The sequence below is a fragment of the Arachis hypogaea genome, chromosome 16 (assembly GCF_003086295.3).
Source record: "Arachis hypogaea cultivar Tifrunner chromosome 16, arahy.Tifrunner.gnm2.J5K5, whole genome shotgun sequence".
In the NCBI taxonomy this organism is placed as follows: domain Eukaryota; kingdom Viridiplantae; phylum Streptophyta; class Magnoliopsida; order Fabales; family Fabaceae; genus Arachis; species Arachis hypogaea.
The window spans coordinates 102,009,718-102,035,651 of NC_092051.1; the positions used below are offsets into that span (position 1 = coordinate 102,009,718).

The window sequence follows — 25,934 nt, forward strand, 5'->3', positions numbered from 1 at the left end:
TTTGCTGGTTATTGGTTGACAAAGCTAAGATTAGGATATATAAGTTTTTTTTTTTTTTTTCTTTTTGATATATAAAATAAATAAAAGTTTAGGTGCATTTAACACGGTCAATCCATTAAAAGTTTTGTTACATATTGAGCATACAGATAGAGGTATTTATATATAAATCGTTTATTTTAATTTTCTTTTAGTAGAAAAATAACATGGATTGTTAAAATAGAAATGATTCTTGCTTACAATCTTAAAATTCATAAATGAAAGACACAATTCTTTAGTTGAAGATACACGCAAACTCAGGTCTAGGGCTTTTCCCTAGTTTTGATGAAGATACAATTCTAGTTTTATTTAAATTAGATTTTTGTATGTAACTCATTGATAAAGAAGCCAGGAACGGGACCACCAGGGCGGCTTATGCAGTTATGCATGCGTATTGAAATTTTTTCTTTTTCTTCCTACTGGATTAATTCGGAATTGACTTTAACATATTTAGAGTCAATATGACACCAAAAAAAGAAAATGAGAGTCAATTTTCTTTTTACTTAAAATTCCTGTATTATAAAGTTAACATCATTTTTTTATATAATTTACACTACAAAAAAAAAAAGGTTAAAACGGCGGTTATTTTGGGTAATTACGGCGGTTATAACCGCCATTATGACCAAAACTGGCGCCTCCAAGAAACGCCGTTATTCTGGGCGCCATTCTGGTTATTACGGCGGTTTTCAGAAAACCGCCATAATAACCTGTGGATAATACGGCGGTTTTTGAAGGTTAAAATGGCGGTTTGTAACCGCCATTATTTCCGCATAAAATGGCGGTTTTTGAACAGCCGCCGTTTTTACCAGGATGTTGTGGCATCTCTTCCGTTTAAAATGGCGGTTAGAAACCGCCGTTTTTCCCATGATAACCGCCATTTTTACCATGTTATAATGGCATCTTGTGTGTTTAAAATGACAGTTTCTAACCGCCGTTTTTACCAGCGTATAATGGCATCGTTTTCATTTAAAACGGGGGTTTCTAACCTTTGTTTGTACCTAATTATGATAACAATTTTATGCTTTTTAAAATAAGATTGAAACCACTAATTTAAAGTGATATTTTCGAAACTCACTTAAAAATCTCATAATAACCAAAAGGTATAGCCATAAATCAAACATCATAAGATGATTTTTAATTCATACATGATCCAAAAGTCATAATCCAAGTCATAATTGAAATGTCATAATCCAAAAAACAAAGTATCAAAATAATCCTTAACAAGCATTGACTAATTCTGACTTATAATTGTCTTAACATATAATCCTTAATATACGTCTTAACATATCAAGCAAGGTCATGCTTCCTTGTTGCTTGCTCCAGAAGACCTACTTCCTAACTCTTTTGGTGATGGAATCTCACTCTCCTGATCCAATCCCTACAATAAAAATATAATTATTATGAGCACAAGAAATACAAGAAAAAGGCATATATTAATAATAAGTGGATAATTATGAATTTGAATTCATCTAAAAAATACATATAAAATGTTACTAATAATACTACTAGTGCTAGTTGTTAATTAGCTTTCCCATGTGCTTGTTAACCATAGCAGCGACAAAGAATGAAGCCTTAAGATCTTTCTATTCACTGATGTATAGAATCATTTTCAAACAAAGCAATAACAGCAATAACAACCCTTAGTCAACAACCAGCAATAACACATGCTCATGCTCACCTATTACCATTAGCTGCTTCCTACTTATGCCTATATACCACAAACATTGATAAATCTTTTTTTTTTCACTTTTTGTTAATCAATTATAATTTACAACAAAATCAGAACGGGAAGTCAAAATCTGTATTCATGAACAGTTTACAATTATTTCACTCAAAAGTACATTCAAATAGCCAACAGTGACCATGACCGAATCTTAACTTGTTTTGGAGATCAAAAGTATTCATGAACAGTTTACAATTATTTCACATCAAAAGGAAAAAAAAGAGGGAATTCTATGATGAATATGAACACTACTACTTGGGGGAGAAACCCTAATATTGCTCTACAAGGAGATGCTACTTCTCAATTAGCCCAACTACAACTGTTGCAAAATCTGTTGCAAATCATGAACGGCAACACATTTCTTAACATGGGAATAACCCTAATTTCCCCTTAGGAAATTAAACCCCAGCTTCAATAATTCTTATCTTAACGGGTCAAACATCCTTCAAATTGTAGAACCTTTTGGCTTGAAAAGTGAAGAATATGGATCACAATCAAACCCTACTGGTCTATTATTATCTCAATCAGACTACAGTAATGACTTCTTTCAACATGGATTGTCAATAAATACACGAGAGCTTGAATGCTATAACAAACTCAGCAACACTACTAATCAAGCAGAGATTAATCCACTGTTCCATGCATTAGTAGCATCCTCTCCACTGTTTATAATTATTTCACATCAAAAGGAAAAAAAAAGAGGATAATTGTATTTGTACCTGTGAAACTTGTTGAGTAGGGAACATTCCAGCCAATTGTATTGGAATTTTACCTCCTTCCTTAGAAGCAATATAGGAGACTAGCGCTTGCAATTGCGCTTTAACGGTATCCAACTCTTCTTGCACATTTGGACCACAAGTAGATGATGTTCCAACATCATTTGAAGAACCTAAATTCATTTGACTAATCCTTGTAGTGTTGTTCTTGAAAGCAATTGTTGGAACAGCTCCCATACCTAAACCTCGAACACGACCAGGGTGCTCTTTCCCAAAAACTACTCCAAGAGCATCAAGAGGAGAATTAAGAGTTAATTCCATCGGTTGTTGGCTGCTATGTGCTTCAATCTTCTCCTACATGTATAAAAAAGAAAGAAAGAATAAAAAATAGTATTATATTATAAAAAAGAAAGAAAAAGAAATACAATCAAGTTACTTATTACACTTTAGTCTTACCGCTATTTCTTTAGCTTTTTCATTAACATAACTTCCATCTGTTTTCTTGTGAGTGATGTCCCACATTTGAACCCTACTAACTTCTTTTCCCGTCTCTTCCGTCTAAAATTTAAGAAAAGTAGAAAGACTCGATCAAAAAATAGAAGCCTACTAACTTCAATCATGTATATATCATTCATCTAATTATTATCTGAGATAGATTAGATATGCAGAAAAATTAAGAGATGATGCATGCATTATATTTGAGATAGATTAGATATGTATGCATTAATTGATTACCAATTCAGCCCTTCTTCTTGCAATTGATTTAGCACCTGAAGTATGAGGAATTATTTGTTTTTGCCGAATTTCTTGATTCCTCTTACAAAGTTTCTGCAAGTTAAATTTGGACATAATTAAATAGAACCAAACATGCATTCAACATATAACAATAATAATGGTTTCAAGAGGGCAAAAGAGTGCAGCACTACTGCATGAGAAGCTATCACTAGTTCATTACCAACTCTATATAAAATAAAATACAAGAGCAGGCAGCAGCAATATCTGCTTCATATAAGGCTTACCTGAGTTTCAGGCTTCAAACGATATTCTACAAATAAAGCCCATTGATCAGGAGCAATATCTTCTGGTGCATTATTTATGATCTCGGTTTTACTCAACCTCGGATCATAAAAATCATTCCAAAGCTTTATCCTATGTCCCTCCATTTTTTGCCAAGTGATTGGAGCAAAAATCGTTTGGCCAAGTTATCACTCACTTTGAAGCAAAATCGAGCCTTCAAAATTATAACAAAGAATATATATTAACCAGCAAATATAACTAAATAATGGCAAAGAAATAAGCTTTAGAGTTTAAGTAATCTTCTTACTAGGAAAAAAATATTCCATTGATTTTCAAAAAAGTTTTTTGGAATGTTTTAATAAAATGCATTAAATAAATAAATAAATATTTTATATATAAATTAATTAATTATATATAAAAAAATTAAATAAAAGAATTTGTTATTATATTAACTGGGTAGAAAAATATAACTTTCTAGAAAAATAAGACTAGCAGAGTATAACATGTTATCCATTTGTCACATATGAAACACACATTGCAAAAATCGTCATAACATTATTTTGGTTCCTTATCTCAACCAGTACAGCACTTATGATAGGTATGCATGCTTGTGCAGCAAGAATGAAGTCATGTACATTACTCTTTCCCTTAACCCTGCCCGTACCACAGATTCCAAATGATCAAATGAAAAGTTGTTGCTCATTTTAGTAGGACATAGAAGTTAGAACATAGATTATTGGAATAGCTCATAATATGCTTGACCCTTAATGATATTACATTTAGACATTGATTCTGCAGCTCGTTACAATTATAAGCTAAAAAAATGGTTGCAAACTTCACCCAGAAATAAATATCCAGGATAAATAAAGTAATTTAGCCACAGAAGCGTACATACCAGTCATATGAAACAGAGATAGCAGGTATATCATTGAAAAAAGCCTCGCGAGCTCCTGCTACAGTGCCCGAGTAAACACTAGAAATAGAAATACTTAGTACAGCCATGGAAAAAACACTTTCTTAACGGAGTTAAAAACTTCTGAAGTAACAATAGTTGTTTTCTAAGTTTCTTTGCAAATTATAATTTTGTGCATCTCAAATTGCAGGAGGTTAATGATCATATATGGAGTTAATGATGATTACATTGTCATATGGAGTAAATTACATCTACTAGGCATCTTTCAGTTAGATCAATTGCTATCAAATGGAAAATGCCAATTTTAAGAAGGGATTTAAAAACTGCCTCCGAGTCATCCTCACTTGGTTGGCAAAGATGAATGATTTGCAGCTGAGAGCGCATTAGATTGAATAAAAGTGTGCAGTTTAGGAAGACAAGAGTGTTACATACATGTGATAGCCACAGTTGCTACCCACAATTAAGAGGTTCATAGAGGGTATCTTGTAAAGAGTTAACCATTTTTGAAATTAAAATCCGCATCACCCATCAATTAAATGTTAGACTTCTATAATACATTACCATCATAAACTGCATAGCCCAGCAAGGAATCCAGCAAAATTTGCCAACGTGAAAAATTAATCAATGACCCAATGTGGTAAATTGAATCTACATATGCTTCAATATGTATTACTGAATGATCCCTTGTATACTTGCAACAAAACAATCGTGAGCAAACAAATACCTTAGATAGCCCAGGGGGGATTGTAACAAGATCTTATCTAAAGGCAATGAGCTGTATAGTTCATCAACATCGCTGAATTCATCAAAGTCCTCCTGCAGAAAAATGAAAAATAGAACAAACAGAATAAAAAATAGTCTTAGAATAATATCATACCAGGTTTACACTCAAAATAGAATAAGCAAAGTTTGGAAGCTAGTTGCAAGTTTCATTACTAGACTCATATCAGAGCTCAATTTCTTAAATTTTCACCATCACCAACACCAGGAAGTAAAACACAGCACAAAAAGAAAAGATATTTGATTACCCTTTAAGGTCAAGAGTCAAGACAGAGAAGCATACTCAAAATAATTCAGCAGAGGAAAAAGAAAGTTACCTAATAATGAAGAAGATATGAACCTTGAGTGCAGAATTCTACAAAATTGAGTTAAATATAGTTGGATAACACAAACTGCAACATACTACACAAACTGCAACATAATCACTCATATTTCAACAACTCATGACAAAATTGAGTAGCAAAACATATCAACTTCAGAAGAAAAAACACACACAATTTGAATAACACCTTTACACTACTTGAGTTGCTTCCTTTTGCTTGAGAAATAAAGAGAACTAAATAGAAGTAAGCAAAACAAAGCAAACATAGTTCAGTTATTACCTCATAAACTAGTTCCCAAACTGCAAAACAAAATGGTTCTAAGTGCCTAAGAAGCAAGTCCAAAATCAAAGAAACAGTTCAACCAGGGTCTAATACACACATCAAAATAACAAAAAAGTGGTGAATTTTTTCTCAAAGAAAAAATCTTCTTTTACATATAAACCACGACCATCCATAATCAATTTTGTTCTAACTAATCTAATTTTACATGAAAACCGATGAAAAGTATAACATTATCATCACCATCGTCCGAATCGAACCCATTGTTTTTCTTTTTCTTCTAAGTAACTCTCACTTCTTCTATTATTATTATTTTTTTTATTTTTTCTGAAAAATGTTCTCCAAAATTACATATTATCTTTCTTTCTTTCTTTTTTTGGTGGTGAAATGATGAAACTAAAACATTGTACTGTTGAGAAGAATGATAAAAACAGAAAGTAATAAGCGAGGGGAAAAAATAAAGAAATAAACTGTTATTTGGAAATTAAAGGATGAAAAAGAAGGAAAGAGAGAAGATTAAAAAGAATGAGTAATGATTAACAATCACAAATCTTTTGTAGAGAGTGGTGAAGGTGGCTAAATAGCGAAAAGAGCACTCTCCCTCTTTTTTGCTTTCAAAACTCAACCAACAACTATTACAAATATTTAAAAAATATTAACTAGAGTAATAACAAGAGTTAACAGCCATTCCAATAACAAGAGTCAACAGCCATTCTACTAAAATTGTTCAAAAATAAATATAAACAAAAGAAAGTCCAAGACAGCCAGCCTAAAAGAAGCAGAAGGAATAAAATGAAACAAGGACTACAACATGTTAATCAAATCTAGGTGCAAGGACATGTTAATCAAATAATGAGCTGCACTACATGTTTGATGTTGATGACCTGAGACTGAAATGAAACAAGGACTACAGCATACACTAATGTGTCTAAGTGCTTCTTTTCACTGCTATTTTAGGGCTTTAATTAAATATTGAACAGAGCTAATGCAAAAACATTGAACAGAGCAACAGCAACAGAGCTAAACAACTAAAGAGATTACTCATTTATAGCTTTGCTTAAAAGAACCAAAAAAGAACCAAAGAGGCAAATAGAGAAATTGAGAGGAATAGAAGATCTGAGTTCAGAGAGAGAGACACACGTTAATAGAAGTAAGCGAAAGAAGACCTGAGATCGTCGTCAATCACCCCCGCACCAACGTCAATCCAATGCTTCAACGGAAGACCCAAAAATCCCTAACAGAGCTGCAGAGAAACAAAAACCCCCAAAAATCAGCACCAAAAGTAATTTTCAAATCCTAACCCAAACAAAAACAAAGAAATTGGTGCCTTCTGGAATCGAAATGCTAATGTCAGTAGCCACCAGAGCCTTGCCTCTCGCCGGAATTTTGTGCAAAAATAAAACAGCATCAGTTTCGATTTTGGCTTCTCTATGTACGAAAACAGCATTTCGGTTTCGATTTCAGTTTAACTTGAGAGGGAGAGGTACCTGGAGAGATCGTAACCGGCGGAGAGAGGAGAAGCCCTAGAAGGAAGAAGGCGTTGTCGGAGAGCTTCTTTACACTGAGGAAATGAGAGTGTTGTATGTTCAGAGAGGATAGAAGCCCTAGCTAAAAGGAAGAACGGCGTTGAATGAGCCAGGAATTGTAATTTTTTTCTTTTTATATGCGTGTGAAAACGGCGGTTCAAAACCGCCATAATCACCAGAACCGCCAAAATATATAAAGCCAATTACGGCAGCAGAAAAAATTGCCATAATGACTCGATAATATGGCGGTTCTTTAAAACCGCCTTAATCTTCATGCCATTTTAACCCTTTTTTTTTGTAGTGTTAGTTTTTGTTGACTAAAGTGGATAACAAGTTATTTCTCTTATAAATTATTTTGTACAATTTGAGGTGATAAGTTAATTTATCTAATTAATTCAAGATATAAAGCCAACTTAATTATTTGTGCAATTTTCGTGGTCTTTTTTTCATATTATAAAATTGAAATTGTTATTTCCTAAAAGTAGATATGTAAATAAGTGATTTCGTTATATTTTTTTTTTTTACAATATCTTGTAGTCCAACAGATCGAAAATTAATTCGTTGTGAATTTAAACTCCATTTAAGGGTTTGGAATTGTCCAATAAGTTATTGTATGCATACAGATTCTTTTCTAAAATAAAATAAAAAAATTATTATTTTTTCAAATCCCATTTTTTAACTTTTCATAAAGATTCGAATCATTGTTAATTTTCTATGTTAAATTTATAGAGTTCAAAAATCATGTTTGAGGAAATAATAATTTTTTTATTTTATTTTAGTGAAAAAATCAATAAAGTGATATTCGAACTTTCGATACGTACTTAAATAGGCTACTAAACTAATTACTAGACTAATCTAAGCTGGTTAGTGATTTCATTTCTCGAAATTAAAAATAAAAGAAGAGAAATTAATCCGTTTTAAATAACTAACTTTTATTAGATATGAATCTCATGTTAGAAAATAGTATAGAGTGATTAAGTATTCATATTTAACTTTATAAATTTTTTTTCCTTAGGGAAGCTAAATATCTAAATAAAAGGGAATGTAGATGTCTAAACTCTTAAATAAGGCTAATTCTGTTATTATTGGCATCTTGTGTTTAAGGAGAGATGGTGAGATGGACAATTGAAAATGACTAGATATGTAAAAAAGAAAATACTTTGCAGTGAATAAAACAAAGAAAAAGATAAAAATGAGTCCTAAACCTTTAGTGGCAAATGCTTCTCATAGCCTCAACCCCACAACCCATTCAGCAATCGAAGTAACAATGAGTTAATAGGACTATAGGAGTAACCAAATATTAACAAGAATCCAACTATGGTTTCAAATTCTAGCAACCAGCCAGTTTTTATTTCTAGTTATCTTCTCTTTTGTTAATTTCCCTATTGTTTATTAGCCACTGTGAATCTTCATCAGTTGAAATAAACCTTAGGTCTACATGAGGATTTTTTATTTTAATAAATAAATTAATTATAATAATTATTGAAATAAATATTTTAAAAAATAATTATCGAAATAAATATTCTTCTCTTATCTTGTTTACACTGTAAACGAGATAATTTTACATGTATTTCGTTTACCGTGTAAACGAGATAAAAGAGGTGGACGCAACAATATCTCGTTTACAATGTACTAATTGATCAAACATATCCATTTTAATCTTTTTTACCAATTTTTTTATATACTAATTGTATACTAAAAGTTTGGATTATTAATATTATTAATAATTTTTATTGTTTTTAGAAATTTTTTTTTTTACAAATATACGTATTTCGTTTACAATAGTGTAAACGAGATAGTTCTATCTCGTTTACCTATACACGTGTCGCATCTACCTTTCTTATTTCGTTTACAGCTATGCAAAATTGTCTCATTTATAGTATAAACGAGATAAGAAGAGAATATTTATTTCAGTAATTATTATAATTAATTTATTTATTAAAATAAAAAATCCGTCTAGATGATGATCTGCTCACAAAACACTCAAATCAAATAAAACCGAGGGCATGAAATTGTACAATTGAATAAAGTAATATTAAATTAATAAAAAAAAACTTAGGCAGCCATCAAATTAAACTCTGGTAATCAATATTGGGGTCTTGGCTCTGTATGAAGGGTGCTAATGTTATTTGTACAACCTTACATTGGGAATTATTATTTCTGTACAATCCTACATGCACAGGACTAATGTTATTTGTATATTTAAATAGGTGTTCTATTTGTAGACATCTAATATAATTTATAATTATTTGATTAGGTGTGATTCCATTTGTTTCTATGTGTGTCTATTTCGGAGATATGAATTTTGAGAGTTTTTTAAACCATTCTATATGTCACCGTCATTACCCGTAGTCCCATATAGAGCCTTCTTCTTGGCACCATTCAGGGCTGGAGCTAGCTACTTTTGTAACGCGGCCAATAATTACTATTAATATAATATAATATAAACATGAATATATATTTACTAAAATAGAATTCACAACATACAAAAATAAAGTAAATATTTAATTGTTAAAATATCTAGTCAAACAATAAATGCATTTAGTTTTGAAAAAAATTATAAAAGCTAATTAGCTAACTTCAAATATTAGAATTGAACTTGTAGGTAGCGTTTGTTTTGAGATACTGAGACAGAGACTAAGAGACTGAGACTCAGTATTGTGTTTGTTAGTTCAGAGACTGGTACTAAAATTTCTGTCTCTGTCTCTAAAATTTCAGTATTTCAGTACTTCCAAAAAGTAGGGACACATGGGACTGAAATTTTTAAAGATGGAAACTGAAACTTTAATAACATTTTATACCTAAAATACTTTCATTTCAATTAATTAATTCCAATTTTACCCTTTATGCAAATTAAATTAGAGTTTTATTCATGTTTCAATTCCTGTCTCCCATTTTGCACCAAACAGAATACTGAAATTTATTTCAATCCCTGTCTCATAGTCTCTGTCTCTCAGTCTCAGTCTTTCTGTCTCTATCTCTCCACCAAACGCTACCTTAATGTACCATAGTTTGTTTTTTCCTTCAAGATAAATAATTTATATTTAGACATATCATAACTCATACGAGTAAAAATAACAAGAATTAAAGCAAAATTTAAATAATTTTTGAAGAGTGTAACTTATAATTGTTTTTTAAAAAATTGTGAATAGTCAGAAGTGTAGATTATTGAGTGAGTTGAAAGGTATGATACATAGGAGCATATATAGGTGTTAGAAGAATCAAAGTAATAAAAGCATACAATCTTACAATTAATATACAGATATTCTATATAAATATAAATGATACTAATTGATCTAAATTGATTCTAATTTATTCTCTAACATCTCCCCTCAAACTCAAGTGGGAGTTAAAGATGCCATCTTGAGTTTGGATACTAGAGTCTGGAAACGAGTAGGATGATGAGCCTTCGTGAAGATATCAGCAGTTTGATCCAGAGTTCCAACAGCGGCAAGGCAAACAACATTAATAAGGAGACGTTGCCGGACAAAGTGATAATCAATCTTAATGTGTTTGGTGCGTTCATGAAACACATCATTATGTGCAATCTGAAAAGCATTGCCATTGTCACAAAAGACATCGGTTGGGGATGATTGAGGAGCACCTAAATCTGAAAAAATCCAACGAATCGAGACAACCTTAGCAATGGTGTCACAAGAGCACGGTATTCGTCTCTGTGCTTGATCGAGCAGTGAACGCTTGCTTCTAAGCTCGCCAAGAAATGAGAGCGTCCTCAAGAAACAAATAATAACCAGTAGTAAAACGATGATCAGTGGGATCACCAGCCCAATCAGCATCTGAGTACGCATGAAGGGACAAAGATGAATGGACAAAAAAATAGAGGCCATGAAATAGGGTGCCTTTGATGTAGCGAAGAATGCAAAGAACTGCCGCATAGTGAGTAGTACGAGGAGCTAACAAGAACTGGCTAAGTACATGAACTGGATAGGCGATGTCTGGTCGGGTGACAGTAAAGTAAACGAGACCTCCAACTAACTGTCGATAAAGAGTAGGATTATCCAAAGCAATGTCATCTATAGGGGTAAATCGAATATTAAGCTCAAGGGGAGTAGACTCAGTGCGACTATCTGTAATCCCGGTGCGAGCAAGAAGATCTGAAGCATACTTAGCTTGAGGGAGATAGATGCCATCATTTGTGGATATGACCTCGAGACTAAGAAAATAAGTGAGAGAACTAAGATCTTTCATCTAAAAAATACGGTGAAGAGAGGCTTTGAAATCAGAGATACCATCAACATCATCTCCAGTAATGATTATGTCATCAACATACAAAAGCAGAAGAACAACTCCACGTTCACTTTTACGAATAAAGAGAGCATTCTCATAAGGGTTGCAAGTGAAATTGAGATTGCATATAGTGGTACTGAACTTGTCAAACCATTCACGAGGAGCTTGCTTAAGACCATAAAGTGCCTTGCGAAGGAGACAGACTTTGCTAGAAGGATAAGAATAACCCGGAGGTGGTATCATATAGACCTTATTTTTTAAATCTCCATTAAAAAATGCATTCTTCACGTCCATCTGACTGAGAGACCATTTTTTGGCTGCAGCAATGGCAAGAAGAGCTCGAACAGATGTGAGACGAGCAACAGGAGCAAAAGTCTCTTCATAGTCAATACCATACTCTTGCGTACAACCTTGAAAAACTAATTATGCCTTATAATGGTCAATAGAACCATCAGAGTGAGTCTTGATCTTGTATATCCATCTACTACCCATAACTTTTTTATTAGAAGGAGGATCAACCAAATTCCAAGTGTGTACTTTTTCAAGTACCTGTATTTCTTCCTGCATTGCTTGTTGCCAATTTAGATTTGTGGAGGCTTCTCTGAATGACTTAGATTCATGTTGATAAAGAATAGTAGAAAAATAATGATAATCAAGAAGATAAGGAGGTGGATTTCTTACCCTAGAAGAACGAGTGGAAGGAGGAGGCATGACAGTAGGAGCAGGATCGTCATCCGATCTGAAATCATCGGGAGATGGAGAAGGTGGAAGAGCAGGAGACTGTAGAGGGTGACTCGAGATAGAACCTGTAGAATCATCACTAGGAAGAAGACCAATATTGGGGTTAGTGAAAAAAGGTGACTGAATAGGAGGAATGGACTCAAAGGAGGAGAACTAAGAAAACATGTGATGCTCCTAGAAGACAACATGACGAGATATACGAATACGTCTAGAGAGTGGATCCCAACATCAATAAACCCTTGTGTTTAGTGTCATAACCAAGGAAACAACACATGCGAGCCCGAGGTTCAAGTTTACTATGTTCATGAGATTGAAGAAGAACAAAACAGACACAACCGAAAACTCAAAGAGAACTGTAATCTGGAGAAGTATGATAAATATGCTCAAAGGGAGTAATATTACCAAGGACAGAAGAAGAAAGTCTACTGATAACCTAAACAACAGTAAGAAAAGTTTCACCCCAAGTACGCTTAAGACATGAAGAAGAAAGAAGCATTGCATGAACAGAGTCAAGAATGTGACAGTGTTTGCGTTCAGCTCATCCATTTTGTTGAGACGTACCAGGGCAAGAAAACTCAGACAAAGTACCCTGTTCTACAAGAAAGATTAAAAGTTTGGAATCATGGTATTTCATAGCATTATCGCGTCGAAAAACCTTAATGACCTTGGAAAACTAAGTTTTAATCATAGTGGAAAAGTTAATATAAATCTGAGGTAACTCAAGGAGATTAGTCATCAAATAAACCCAAGTAACGCATGAATAATCATCAATAAAAACGACAAAAAAATTGAGCTCCTCCCATAGAAGCGGTGGGAGCGGGGCCTCAAACATTAGAGTGGATAAGATCAAAAGGAGAGCAAGCAAGAGAGAAATTATTGTGAAAAGATAAAGCAGATTGTTTGGTAGTTTAACAAGAAACGCAATCAAAAAACTCATTATTAACCTGACCCAAAATACGTTGAGACACAAGAGGACACAATTTTTCCAAGGAGCTGTGGGCAAGACGTTGATGCCATAAGTGAAGGGTAGATGGAGAAGAAGCAGTAGAGAGATTTGGCACAGGGGGAATATGAAGATTCTCAAGTTCAAACAACCTTCTGACCTTACGTCCAGTCCCAATGATTTGTCCCGTTCGATGATAGTTTACACGACAACCAAAAATAGAAAAATTGACATCAAAATCGAGTTCAACAAGTTGACTAATAGAAATAAAATTAAAGTTCAATTTGGTAATATAATAAGTATCAGGGAGATTAAGAATGGATTGGGAAATAAAACCCTTGTGTGTTGTGTGCAGGAGAGAACTATTAGCAATATTGATAGAAGGTGCATTGGTAGTTGTAGACAAAGACGATAAAAGATGACGCAAAGGAGACATGTCATTAAAGCAACTGGAGTCAAAATACCATTTAGAATTACCTGGAGGAGTTGAAAAAGCAGCATGAATGTTACCAGAAAGGGAGAGAAGATGCTTAAGAAGAGACGCAATATCAGATAGAGAGACAGTAGACAGGTTGAGAGGAGCAGAAGTGGTAGATTCAGTAGTAGCATCAACCGGAGAAGCAGACACATTCTTGGAGAAGTTGGGATGAGAATGATACTTAAGGTGATCAGGACGTGGTGGGCGAGTAGGTCAGGTAGTAATCAAATGTCCCGAGAGCTTGCAGTAATCGCAGAATAGTTGTGGACAATTGTAGCTAATGTGACTTCACTGTTGGCATGTGTGACATTCAACAGAAGGACAGTCTGAGAAGAGGTGCCCAGAACGGTTACATTTATGATAAAATTTACTCTATCTATCTGTGGCAGCAAAAACATCTGAATTTTCCATAATAGTAGATACAAAGATCAAAGGGAAGAGAGAAAACTGCAAATTTGGGGCCGAAAACTGGAAAACAGACGGCAGAATCAGAAATAGCTCGCCAAAAACCCTTAAGGAGGGCCTCATTGTCTGACACGTCAGCTGCCACGTCAAATTCTACGTCAGCAGCGACGCCAGTAGGAAAGGTGACACGTGGCGACGGCTGAGTGGAGAAGGGAAGCCACGTCAATGTTGAATCAGCAAGATCGGCGCACGGGTCACGAAGCGGTCCGGGTCGGGTTGGTATGGGAGCAGGTTGCTAGAGGCACTACTTCTGTGACACGTGGCATGCTCTGGACCGTTTGATCGTTGCTGAAGACGTCTGGAGAAGGAAAACGATGGAAGCAGATAGCGATCTTGCGGCGGCACGTGGCGGTAGGGGTGTGCATGGGCCGGGTGAAACCAGGTTTGATGTGACCCAGACCCGGCCCGAAAATATATACCGGGCCTATTTATTAGACCCGAACCCGGCCCTAGACCCGATGAAACCTATACACTTTCGGGCCACGATTATACCGAGTAAAAATCGGGTGAAACTCGGGCCGTTAACACTACATTATCTTGATACCTTCTTATAAGCTAGCATGTGAAAATATCCAAATTTCCAAGACTCTAACCATTATTTGACATGGTAAAATTCACTTAGAAAAATATAACAAGAACCAACTTTTCTCTAAAATTAAAGCATAACCATAATCAATACTAATATTGTCTAATAACACCAAATATTTAAATCAATATAAATAACACAATATTATACATTAGTCTAAAATCTTATGCATTTTAAACATAAAACATTAATTTGTAGTCTTATAATAACTAATAACACAAAATATTAAGGTTTACAATACTTAAATTTCACATAAGAATAGCCATCATCCATCACTAATAATACAAAATATTAATTGTGTATAATGACCGGGCCACCGGGCCGACTTCGGGTGACCCGAGCCATGGCCCGGACCCGACCTGAAATAATGACCAGGTCTATTTTTGAGACCCTTACCCGACCCTAGACCCGGTGAAATCATACCAAAATTGCCCCTAAAATGTTCGGGGCCGGGCCGGGCCATGCACACCCCTACATGGCGGCGCGTCCGATTGTTTCTGGCTATGGGGCTGGGCTCGTTGAACTCACGAAAGCGAGACGAAGATGGTGGTAATGGCAGTGACAAACCAAAGCGTTGGAAAATGTTCGAAAAATGAGGCCAAAGAACACTTTCGGGAGAAAAAAAGGGGCTATGAACGAATTTTCATGGAAAAAAAAAGAACGTATGCTCTAGATACTATGTTAGAAACAAAAGAATAATCTGAAGAGTGTATTATTGAGTGAGTTAAAAGGTACGATACATAAGGGTATTGGGTATATATAGGTGCTAGAAGAATCAAATAATAAAAGCATATAATCCTACAATTAATATATAGATATTCTATATAAATATAAATGATACTAATTGATCTAAATTGATTCTAATTTATTCTCTAACATATTATAAAACATGTACTAAAAATAATAACAATCTCTTTTTCAATATAAATAACTAAATTATGTATATTTTTCTTGTTTCTTTTATTATGTGACTGAAGGAAAAAAAATTGTCGGTAAAGATTTTTTCAAAAATATTCCGTTGCAAGTATAGTTCTAAACCAACAATTAACCTCAATTAATGTTTAAATTGTTTGTCACTTAAGCAAACCCAATAAAATTAACCGAAGAATTTAAACCTCGGGTCGTCTCTCAAGGAATTGCAGGGAAGCGTATTTATTATTGGTTAAGAAAAAGTATATTTTTGGGTTTTGTAATAAGAACAAGAAAGTAAAATGGCGAGAAAATAAACTAATAACTAAGAAAAGTCCTAGCAAGTGTTGAGAATCGGAATTCCTATCCTCATTATCATTGTCAATTGTGATGGTAATTGCAAATTGCTCTCACGTAGTTAACCTCTAACAATTGAAGGAAAGTCAAGTGAGAAAATCAACTTGAGTTCACAAGTCCTAATCAAAGACTAGAGTTAGTGAAGCTCAAGCCAACTAGCAACTTTCAATCACCAACCAACAAGAGACTTTGACAATTCAAGAGTCTCCAAATTACTCAATCCAAACTAAGAATACAAAAATCTAATTTAAAATCCAACCAAGCATTTTATCAAACACTTGGTGGGCATAAAATAAAAGCATGGTAAAATTGCAAGACATAAAAAATTCTAAGACTAACCAAAGCAAAGAAATAACCATAACAAAGTAATTGAACAATAAGAAACATGAAACATAAATTGCATTAATGAAAATTGAGAGTAACACATGAACTCATAAACTAAATTAGCAAAATAAAGGAATCAATAAGGGAAGTAGGTAACTAAAGTGCTAGAACAAATAAAAGAGAAAACTAAATTAAAGGAAGATTGAAATCTGAACCTAAGGAGAAATTGAAAGAAGAAACCCTAAACATAGAGAGAGGAGAGAGCCTCCCTCTCTAGAATTCTACATCTAAAATCTAAAATGTGAATGAATGAGAAGTGAATGATTTTCCCTTCCAGCTCTACTCTGCAACCTCTAATCTGTAATTTCGGGCCTGAAACTGGGTCAAAAGCAGCCTAGAAATCGCCCCCCAACATTTTCTGTTTAATGCAGCACGTGACGTTCGTCACGCATACGCGTCATCCACTCATACGCGTCGCTGGACTTTTCACTGGCCACGCGTAGGCTTCAGCCATGCGTGTGCGTCATTTGTCGAATACACCAGTCATGCGTACGCGTCGTCCATGCGTGCGCGTCGCTACCAGATTCTCAAAACTTCAATTTCTTGTGTTCCTTCCACTTTTGCATGCTTCTTTTCCATCCTCTAAGCCATTCCTACCTATAAATCCTGAAAATACTTAACAGACGTATCACGGCATCGAATGGTAAGAAGAGAGGATTAAAATTAGCAAATTTAAGGCCAAAGAAGTATGTTTTTAATCACAGCACAAAATTAGGAAGGTTAATGTAAAACATGCGAATTATATGCATAAGGGTGAGAATAATAGATAAAATCCACTCAATTATACAAAATAAACTATAAAATAGTGGTTTATCAATCTCCCCATACTTAAACATTAGCATGTCCTCATGCTTTGCTCAATAGAAGCTATAAAGGAGGTGAAGAGGAATAGTAGAATTTATGAAGTACAACCTATCTATATGAATGCAACTAAATACAAAATGCTTTTACCTACTTGGTTAAAAGTAAATCAAATTCTCTAAAAACAAATATGAACTGGATTCCACTAATTCAAATCATAAAATGAAGTACACATAAACTTGCAAGAAGAAAGCTCGTGAAAGCCGAGAACAAAGAATCGAGCATCGAACCCTCACCGGAAGTGTATACACTCTCATCATTCAAGTGTCTAAGGTTCGATTCTCTCAATTCTCTACTAACCTTGCTTTCTAAGGCTTGCTCTTCTTCTACCAATCAACAAAAATTTAATGCACGAATACACATATCAAGAGGTCTTTTAAGGGTTGTAATGGGGTTAAGGTCAAGGTAGGATTGTATTTGGTTAAGTGGACTAAAATCTGAATCCTTGATTAACCTAAACTTCCCTCCTAACTTAAGACAATCCATGTAATCAGAATATAAAATCTAACTACCCATTAACTATGTTTACCATATATTCATGCATCCCAATTTTTAGTACAGTACATATGAATTGCTATCACCATTTACTTTGGGGCATTTTGTCTCCTTTTATTATTTGCTCTTTTTTTTTGCTTTTTCTCTTTTCTTTTCTTTTCTTTTCTTTTGTTTTTCTCAATGCATATGATTAAGGTATTAAATGCAAGAATATGTCCTCAACATTCTTTTCACATTTTCACAAAAAAGTCTAACATACTCAATTTTCAAACTAGATATTTCCAAACCCAATTTTCCCACACTTAAATCATGAGCACTCTCAGTAGTCTAAGCTAACCAAGGATTCAAATTAAGGTCATTTATTATTTTTCACTTAGAGTTAATGATGTGCTAAAGTAAAGAACAGATAGGGTAAAATAGGCTCAATATTGGTTTGCAAAGGATAATGAAAGGGTAAGGCCATATGGGTATGTGAGCTATAGTGAAACAAAGGTCTCAATCACGTAGGTGCATGCATGCATCAAATGATGCATATATCAAAAGATGGAAATATAGAATTAAGCAAGACAAAGATCACAATTTTAGAGAGAACAACACACACCAAAATAAAACATTGGTTGATAAGATGCAACCAATCAAATAAGTTCAAAAACTTACTGGGTTTGTGTGTTTGAGCTCTAAACCATGTTCCAAAATAAATTTCTTCAAGCAAGTTCAAAAAAGTTTTAATTCAATTTAGTGAAATGATATAAAATAGTTTCTTGAAAAAGAATTCATCACTTCAACTAAGTAGTACATACATGCAAGCAACTAACTATACATGCAATCTATCATGCAATGCAACAATTAACTAACAAGAAAATTAAACATTGGTGTTGAAAAGAAAGTAGTTACCCACGGAAGTCGGTCATCGACCTCCCCACACTTAAAGATTGCACCGTCCTCAGTGCATGCAAATATGTGCAAGTGGACGGGTTGCTACAACTGATGCGATTTCTCTAAAAGATTATGCACAGGAACTTGTTTGTTCGCCCCATTAGAAGTGTTCCGTTCCCCTTCTTGGTGGCCATCTTGAAAGAAGATAAAAAGGAAGAAGAATAACCCACGAACAAAGATATGCAAGCAAATAAAGATGGGTGGGCTAATGCCAAATAATAATGAGGTTCTCAACTACATGGTAGCTACAACATGCAAGTGAGAAAACAGTATAGGCAAATGGCATATCAACTAATATTTGATGCAAGAGTAAAGTCAAAGCATAAGTAAATGGCAAGAATACTCGAAAACATCAAGTTAAAACAAGACTTGACACAGACAAGATTAGTGATAAGCATGAAAGCATTTGGTCCTACCCTAACTTAATGATAATGAAGCGCAAAAACAAAGAATAATGAGTTAGAAGGGATCAAAGCACTAATCTTGAGTGTGGGGCAAAAATTTCCATTAATGCTAAACAAGTTACGAAGCACCAAAATGATTCAAGAAATCTTCAAAAGTTGAGTAGAAAATTTAACACCATTGGTAAAATAGGAAACGTAAGAAGGAAAATAAAAATAAGTTACAAAAGCAAAGTTAAAATGAAATGAATGGAAGTATGCAAATGTAATAAACAAAAGAGAATAAAAGAGAATAAGGATGAGAAGTTAAAGAAATGAAGAAGAAAAAAGTAAGAAAGGAGGAAAAAAGAAAGAGAAAGGAGAGAAGAAAGGAGAAAGAAATGGGGTAGAGAAGCGACGCGTAAGCGTCGTCCACGCGCACGCGTGGGTTGCAGAATGGGGAGGTGACGCGTACGCGTGAGAAGCAGAAATTAGAAGGTGACGCGTATGCGTGGAAATGAATTGTGCTCCTCGAACAACATTCGCATAGTTTCTGCACAACTCTCGGGTTTTTATACTGGAGGTGACATCAATATCATACAACGCGTGCGCGTCGTCCACGCTTATGCGTGGGAAGCCAAAATTGCAAATGACGCGTGCGCGTCACTGACGCACACGCGTGGGTAGGGTTGTGCACTTGGCACCCCACCACCGTGGTCCTGGCATAACTTACTGTCCAGGCCGCGCCGTCGCACCGTTCCAGCACGATTTGGGCACGAACCAAATTCGGGCGTTGACGCGTATGCGTCAGGCACGCGCACGCGTGACAGCCCCCCCCCCTTTTTTTTATGAAATAGGGAAAAAAATCAAGAATGATTCAGGGATTTATAGAAGCAAAATACTCTAAAAACACTCGAAAAATAAAGTAAAAAAATGTAACTAGGAAGATCATACCGTGGTGGGGTGTCTCCCACCTAGCACTTTTAGTTATTGTCCTTAAGTTGGACATTTGGTGAGCTCCTTGTCATGGTGGCTTGTGCTTGAACTCATCTTGAAGCTTCCACCAACGCTTGGACTTCCAATAAGCTCCAACATTTCCAAGTGAATTCACCAAGCCTTAATGAAGTTCTTCACAAGCTGTGAGCTCCCAAAGTTGATCCTCTTGTATGCCGGGATTCCAAATCTTATTTCTACACCTGTCTTTAAGTTGATCATCATTTTTCCAACCGAGTGGCAAGCAATCTGAATTCTCTATGAAGTACCAAACTCTTCTCTTAGATCCAGCCAATTGATCATTAGTCCAACCCTTGCATCTAGCTCTTGAAATCTCAACCTTGATGAGTCTTGATTTGCAACTCCAACGACTAAACATCCTTCTCTTACGCTTCATTCCACAAAGCCTCCTAAGTTGGCCATCTGTTTCAAGAATGCCATACTCAAGTGGGACAATAAAGCTAATAGAGATAAGTTTTACCTACTCAAATGAAGGAGTAAACGGCAACCTAGGTAGAGAAGTCTCCAACGATCTTGACAAAGCATATTCAACTCCCGTCCAACCTTTCCGAAGGACTTCCACTTCCACACATTTTCCATTTTCTGAAGGGATTTTTGACGGTTTAGAATTCCTCAATGAATTCTCATTGCGAGTATAGTTTCTAAACTAACAAATAATCCTTTCATGCAAAAAATTGTTTGTCACAAGTAACAAATCCCAATAAAAATAATAACCGAAGTATTCAAATCTCGGGTCATCTCTCAAGAAATTGCAGGGAAGTGTACTTATAATTGGTTATGGGATTTTATCTTTTTGGGTTTTGAAATAAGGAACAAGGAATGTAAATAATAAGGAAATAAAATAATAATTAAGAAAAGCCTTAGCAAGGATTGATAATTGGAATTCCTATTCTCATTATCATAGTCACTTGTGATGGTAATTGCCTTTTGCTATCACTTAGTTAACCTCTAACAATTGTAGGTAAGTCAAGTGAGAAAATCAACATGAACCCTCAAGTCCTAGTCAACTCCTAAGGAAAGACTAGAGTTAGTGGAATTCAAGTCAACTAGCAACTTTCAATTGTCAATCAACAAGAGACTTTGACAATTCAAGAGTCTCTAATTACTCAATCTTAGCTAAGAACATAAAAAGCTAGTTTAAAATCCAACCAAACATTTCATCAAACACTTGATGGGTACAAAGTAAAAGCGTAGAAAAATAATAGAGAATGTAAAATCTAAAACCAACAATAACAAAATCAATGATAACAAATTATAGAAGAAGCAATAAACATAAAATACCTCAAATTGCATAAAAAGGGAAATCAAATCTAACATGAAGAATTCATAAACTAAATTGACAACATAAAGTAATCAACAGGGGAAATAAATAAACTAGAATGCTAGAACAAATAAAAGTAGAAGAGAAAACTAAATTAAACTAAGATAGAAATCTGAAATTGAAAAGGAATAAACTAAGAATCCTAAAACCTAGAGAGAGGAGAGAGCTTCTCTCTCTAGAAAACTACATTTAAAATCTAAAATTATGTGAATGAATGTTGTCTCCTGATTCCTCCACTCTACAGCCTCTACTATGTGTTTTCAAGCTTGAAATTGGGCCAAAAGGAGCCCAGAAATTGCCCCACAGCGTCTTCTGTGTAATGTAGCACGTGACGCTCTGTCACGCGTACGCGTCGTCCACGCATATGCGTCATTTGGCAAAAATCCTGGTCACACATACGCGTTAGTCACGCGTACGCGTCGCTCGTCTTCTACGCCAGTCACACGTACGCGTCGCCCACGCGTACGCGTCGCTGCCAGCTTCTCAAAACACCATTTTCTTGCGTTCCTTCCACTTTTGCATGCTTCCTTCCCATCCTCTATGCCATTCCTACCCTATGAACCCTGAAAACACTTAGCAAATATATCACAGCATCGAATGGTAATAAGAGGGAATTAAAATTAGCAAGTTTAAGGCCAAAGAAGCATGTTTTTAATCATAACATAAAATTAGGAAGGAAAATATAAAACATGCGAATTTTATACATAAGTATGAGAATAATGGATAAAATCTACTAAATTAAGCACAAGATAAACCCTAAAAATGGGGTTTATCAGTTCTTCATACTCAAGGAGTTCATTTGCGGATGTAGATTCATCACTAGGAAGACTTGATTCATGATCATCATCACTAAGGGAACTTGCCTCTTGATCTATTCCATCCAATTCTTTATAGGGAATATGCCTTGGAGGTTGTGCATAGCCTCCTCAACATCGATTTCAAGCTTCTTAGGGGAATACTCTACAACTCTAGATTCCCATGAAGGTTCAGCATCTCCTAAGTCTTCAACCACTTCTTTCTCTTCATCAATTACGGTTTCCTCCAATTGTTCCAATACAAAGTCACATTCCTCACTTTTAACCGGAGTTCCTAGTCTCTCCTTTATGATGTGTTCCTCATTAGATTCTTCACATGCAGCCATGGGGGTACTTTGAGTGTTGAAGCACAGTGAAGCTAAATTATCTACTACCTCGGTCAAGGTAGCTATGAATTCTAGTGTCGTCCGCTGCATCTCTCTTTGCCCTTGAAGAAGAACACCAAGGGTGTCATCCATTGGAGACTGGAGTGGATATGAGGGTTCATCGGTTAGGAGAAGGGGTTCATAATAGGAGGGTGGTTCGTCATAATAAGGATATGGCAGTTCAGCACTCCCCATCTTTTCCACTTGTTGCACAACACACTCCAATCCCTTGTTCTCAAGTTAAGATTTGTTAACCATGAGAGCTTCATGTGCTTTTCGGCTTTCCTCTCGCTCTATTTGATGAATGGTTGCTTGAAATCGATCCATTGCTTCCTTAAAATGATCCCGTGGCTCTTTTTCTACGTGGCTAACATAATTAGGATCATATTGCTTTTGGATTGATGGATATAGACATTCCCCTATGGAGGGTTGTGGTGGAAAGAAAAATTCATCTTGTGGTTAAAAATTCGCATACATTGGAGGTGGTGTATATTGAGGTGGTGGTTCTTGGGAGTAACTGGGTTGGAATTGGGGTGGTTCTATGTATGGTTTATATGGCTCATAAGGTGGTTGGTATGGGGGATAAGAACTAGGGTCAAATAGAAGTGTTTGGTAGGATGAGACTTGTGAGTATGGTTAAGGGCTATATTGAGGAGGGGGTTCATAGGTATATGGTGGTGGTTGTTGATTGTCACAAAGAGGTCCACCATAACCATTGTCTTGGTATGCATCATGGAATGGTTGTTGCTCATAGTACATTGGAGGAGGTTGTTGCCAAGAGGGTTGATCAAATCCTTATGACTCCTCCCATCTTTGATTGTCCCATCCTTGATGCATGTTTTCATTATAGCTTCCATTCTCTACAACATAATTTGAATCAAACTCATAGCCAAAGGGTGAGAATACATAGTAACAAGAGAAAATAAAAACAAAAACTAATAAGAAATAATGAAAATAAACTCCTAAAACTAGAAACAACTAACAAAGAAACAAAAAGCAAACATATTCACAATATTCACAATAACCAATAATAAGGCACACATTTGCAATTTTCTGGAAACGGCGCCAAAAACTTGACAGAAGAAAATTGTCGATAAAGATTTTCACAAAAATATCACGTTGCAAGTATAGTTCTAAACCGACAATTAACCTCAATCAATGTTTAAATTATTTGTCACTCAAGCAAACCCAATAAAATTAACCAAATTATTTAAATCTCGGGTCGTCTCTCAAGAAATTGCAGGGAAGCGTATTTATTATTGGTTATGAAAAAGTATATTTTTGGTTTTGTAATAAGAACAAGAAAGTAAAATGGCGAGAAAATAAACTAATAACTAAGAAAAGTCCTAGCAAGGGTTGAGAATCGGAATTCCTATCCTCATTATCATTGTCAATTGTGATGGTAATTAGAAATCGCTCTCACTTAGTTAACCTCTAACAATTGAAGGAAAGTCAAGTGAGCAAATCAACTTGAGTTCACAAGTCCTAATCAAAGACTAGAGTTAGTGAAGCTCAAGCCAACTAGCAACTTTCAATCACCAACCAACAAGAGACTTTGACAATTCAAGAGTCTCCAAATTACTCAATCCAAGCTAAGAATACAAAAATCTAATTTAAAATTCAACCAAGCATTTTATCAAACACTTGGTGGGCACAAAATAAAAGCATGGTAAAATTACAAGACATAGGAAATTCTAAGACTAACTAAAGTAAAGAACTAACCATAACAAAGCAATTGAACAATAAGAAACATGAAACATAAATTGCATTAATGAAAATTGAGAGTAACACATGAACTCATAAACTAAATTAGCAAAATAAAGGAATCGATAAGGGAAGTAGGTAACTAAAGTGCTAGAACAAAAAAAAGAGAAAACTAAATTAAAGGAAGATTGAAATCTGAACCTAAGGGAAAATTGAAAGAAGAAACCCTAAACATAGAGAGAGGAGAGAGCCTCCCTCTCTAGAATTCTACATCTAAAACCTAAAATGCGAATGAATGAGAAGTGAATGATACCCCCTTCCAGCTCCACTCTGCAGCCTCTAATTTGTAATTTCGGGCCTGAAACTGGGTCAAAAGCAGCCCAGAAATTGCCCCAGCGTTTTCTGTTTAATGCAACATGTGACGCTCGTCACGCGTACGCGTACACATCGCTGGACTTTTCACTGGACTTTTCAATACAAAATAAACCATAAAATAATAGTTTATCAGTGACATAACTCAAAAAGTGTTCTAACATTTGAGTATAATTATTTTGATATCTGCAGCAACTAAATTTTTTAATCAGGTTCATTATTTAATAATTAATTAATTACAATTATAATGATTACAAATTTTAATTTTATAGTAAAATATTAGAAGATAATACTTTTAAAAAATAAACATATCTAATTTAGAATTTAAAAATATAAAAATACTAGTTTTAGTGAATTTCTAACTGATAATAAACAACCTTTTAAAATATAGTCATAACTAATTTCATAATTATTAGATTTGAATAATCTTTAGCTACATAAAAATATAAGAAAACTATATTTATTCTTTAAGTTAAGTGCAAAATCAAATTCAAATTCAATTAGGTAGTTAAATTTGTTACAAATTCATAGTAGAAAATCATGCTCTAACTAATCAGCCTGATATACTAACAGTATTTTATAAATATCTCAATTTATAGTTATCTAATTGATTTTGTTCAAAGCTTATTTTAAAATTAACTAAATTATCTATAAATTTGTCTCTAATAGCTATTTCTAAATTCCAAACGTAGAAAATGTTACAGGGCTCTCAAAGTGACGATTCATATTGAAGATTTTAACTAAACGTGAGTTAGATTTCGCTAACACAATTTGCACATATTTAAGAGCTATTTGAGTTCTTCCTTTTTCATTCTATTCGCTTTTTCTATACAAAAATTTCAAGTGACATACTTCCTTTATCTTCTATTATTATCACTCGTATACTTTTTTATTTCATTATTGGAAAAACCTTTATCTTTTCTCACTTCCATATTCTTACTCTAAATTGTTCATTAAACTATTCATAAATTTTACTCATATAATATTCAAAAAGGTATCCTCTCTGAACTATGCAAACTACATGTGAATTAGCATTTTTTAGGTTAGTTTTTAGGTTTTATAGTAAGAAAAGTTTCAACAACTCTAAATTTTCTTATTTTTCTTATTAATTTTCTACAACTTTCCATTATTTTTTTGGCAACATTTGCTACTTTCAAGTGTTTTTTTTAATCAAATTCAAGTAGTGAGTTTCAATATTCTCTTATAAATTCTTGAATTTTTCACAAGTAAGAACATTTCTTGGCACC

At 34.5% G+C, this 25,934-nt stretch overlaps 1 protein-coding gene and 2 long non-coding RNA genes across 3 annotated transcripts in view; all 3 read right to left on the reverse strand.

Moving 5' to 3' along the window:
• Positions 1–1,206: 1,206 nt before the first annotated feature.
• LOC112758721 (uncharacterized) lies at positions 1,207–3,846 on the reverse strand. The gene is made up of 6 exons (XM_025807452.3): positions 3,800–3,846; positions 3,495–3,706; positions 3,211–3,303; positions 2,932–3,033; positions 2,479–2,829; positions 1,207–1,414 (listed from the first exon to the last, which is right to left on the reverse strand). The coding sequence occupies exons 2-6, from the start codon at positions 3,636–3,638 to the stop codon at positions 1,334–1,336; spliced, it is 771 nt and encodes a 256-aa protein (XP_025663237.2). The 5' UTR covers positions 3,639–3,706; positions 3,800–3,846; the 3' UTR covers positions 1,207–1,333.
• A 214-nt stretch (positions 3,847–4,060) lies between these two features.
• Positions 4,061–4,861, reverse strand: LOC140179826 (uncharacterized). The gene is made up of 3 exons (XR_011873655.1): positions 4,838–4,861; positions 4,388–4,465; positions 4,061–4,146 (listed from the first exon to the last, which is right to left on the reverse strand). It is a non-coding gene; the product is annotated as an uncharacterized lncRNA (long non-coding RNA).
• Positions 4,862–21,377: 16,516 nt separating this feature from the next.
• The window catches only part of LOC140180354 (uncharacterized), a 33,291-nt gene continuing 28,734 nt past the window's right edge, over positions 21,378–25,934 (reverse strand). Inside the window, exons 2-3 of the long non-coding RNA XR_011874386.1 lie at positions 24,629–24,782; positions 21,378–23,471 (exon numbers count right to left, since the gene is read on the reverse strand). This is a non-coding gene — a long non-coding RNA (uncharacterized lncRNA). The remainder of the gene's footprint in view (positions 23,472–24,628; positions 24,783–25,934) is intronic.

Coding starts and splice junctions, on each gene's coding strand:
- LOC112758721 (XM_025807452.3), bottom strand. CDS start 3,638: ATGGAGGGACATAGGATAAAGCTTTGGAATGATTTTTATGATCCGAGG. Junction 3,304..3,494: donor GTTTGAAGCCTGAAACTCAG/GTAAGCCTTATA, acceptor TTTAACTTGCAG/AAACTTTGTAAGAGGAATCA. Junction 1,415..2,478: donor CTACTCAACAAGTTTCACAG/GTACAAATACAA, acceptor TTTTTATTGTAG/GGATTGGATCAGGAGAGTGA.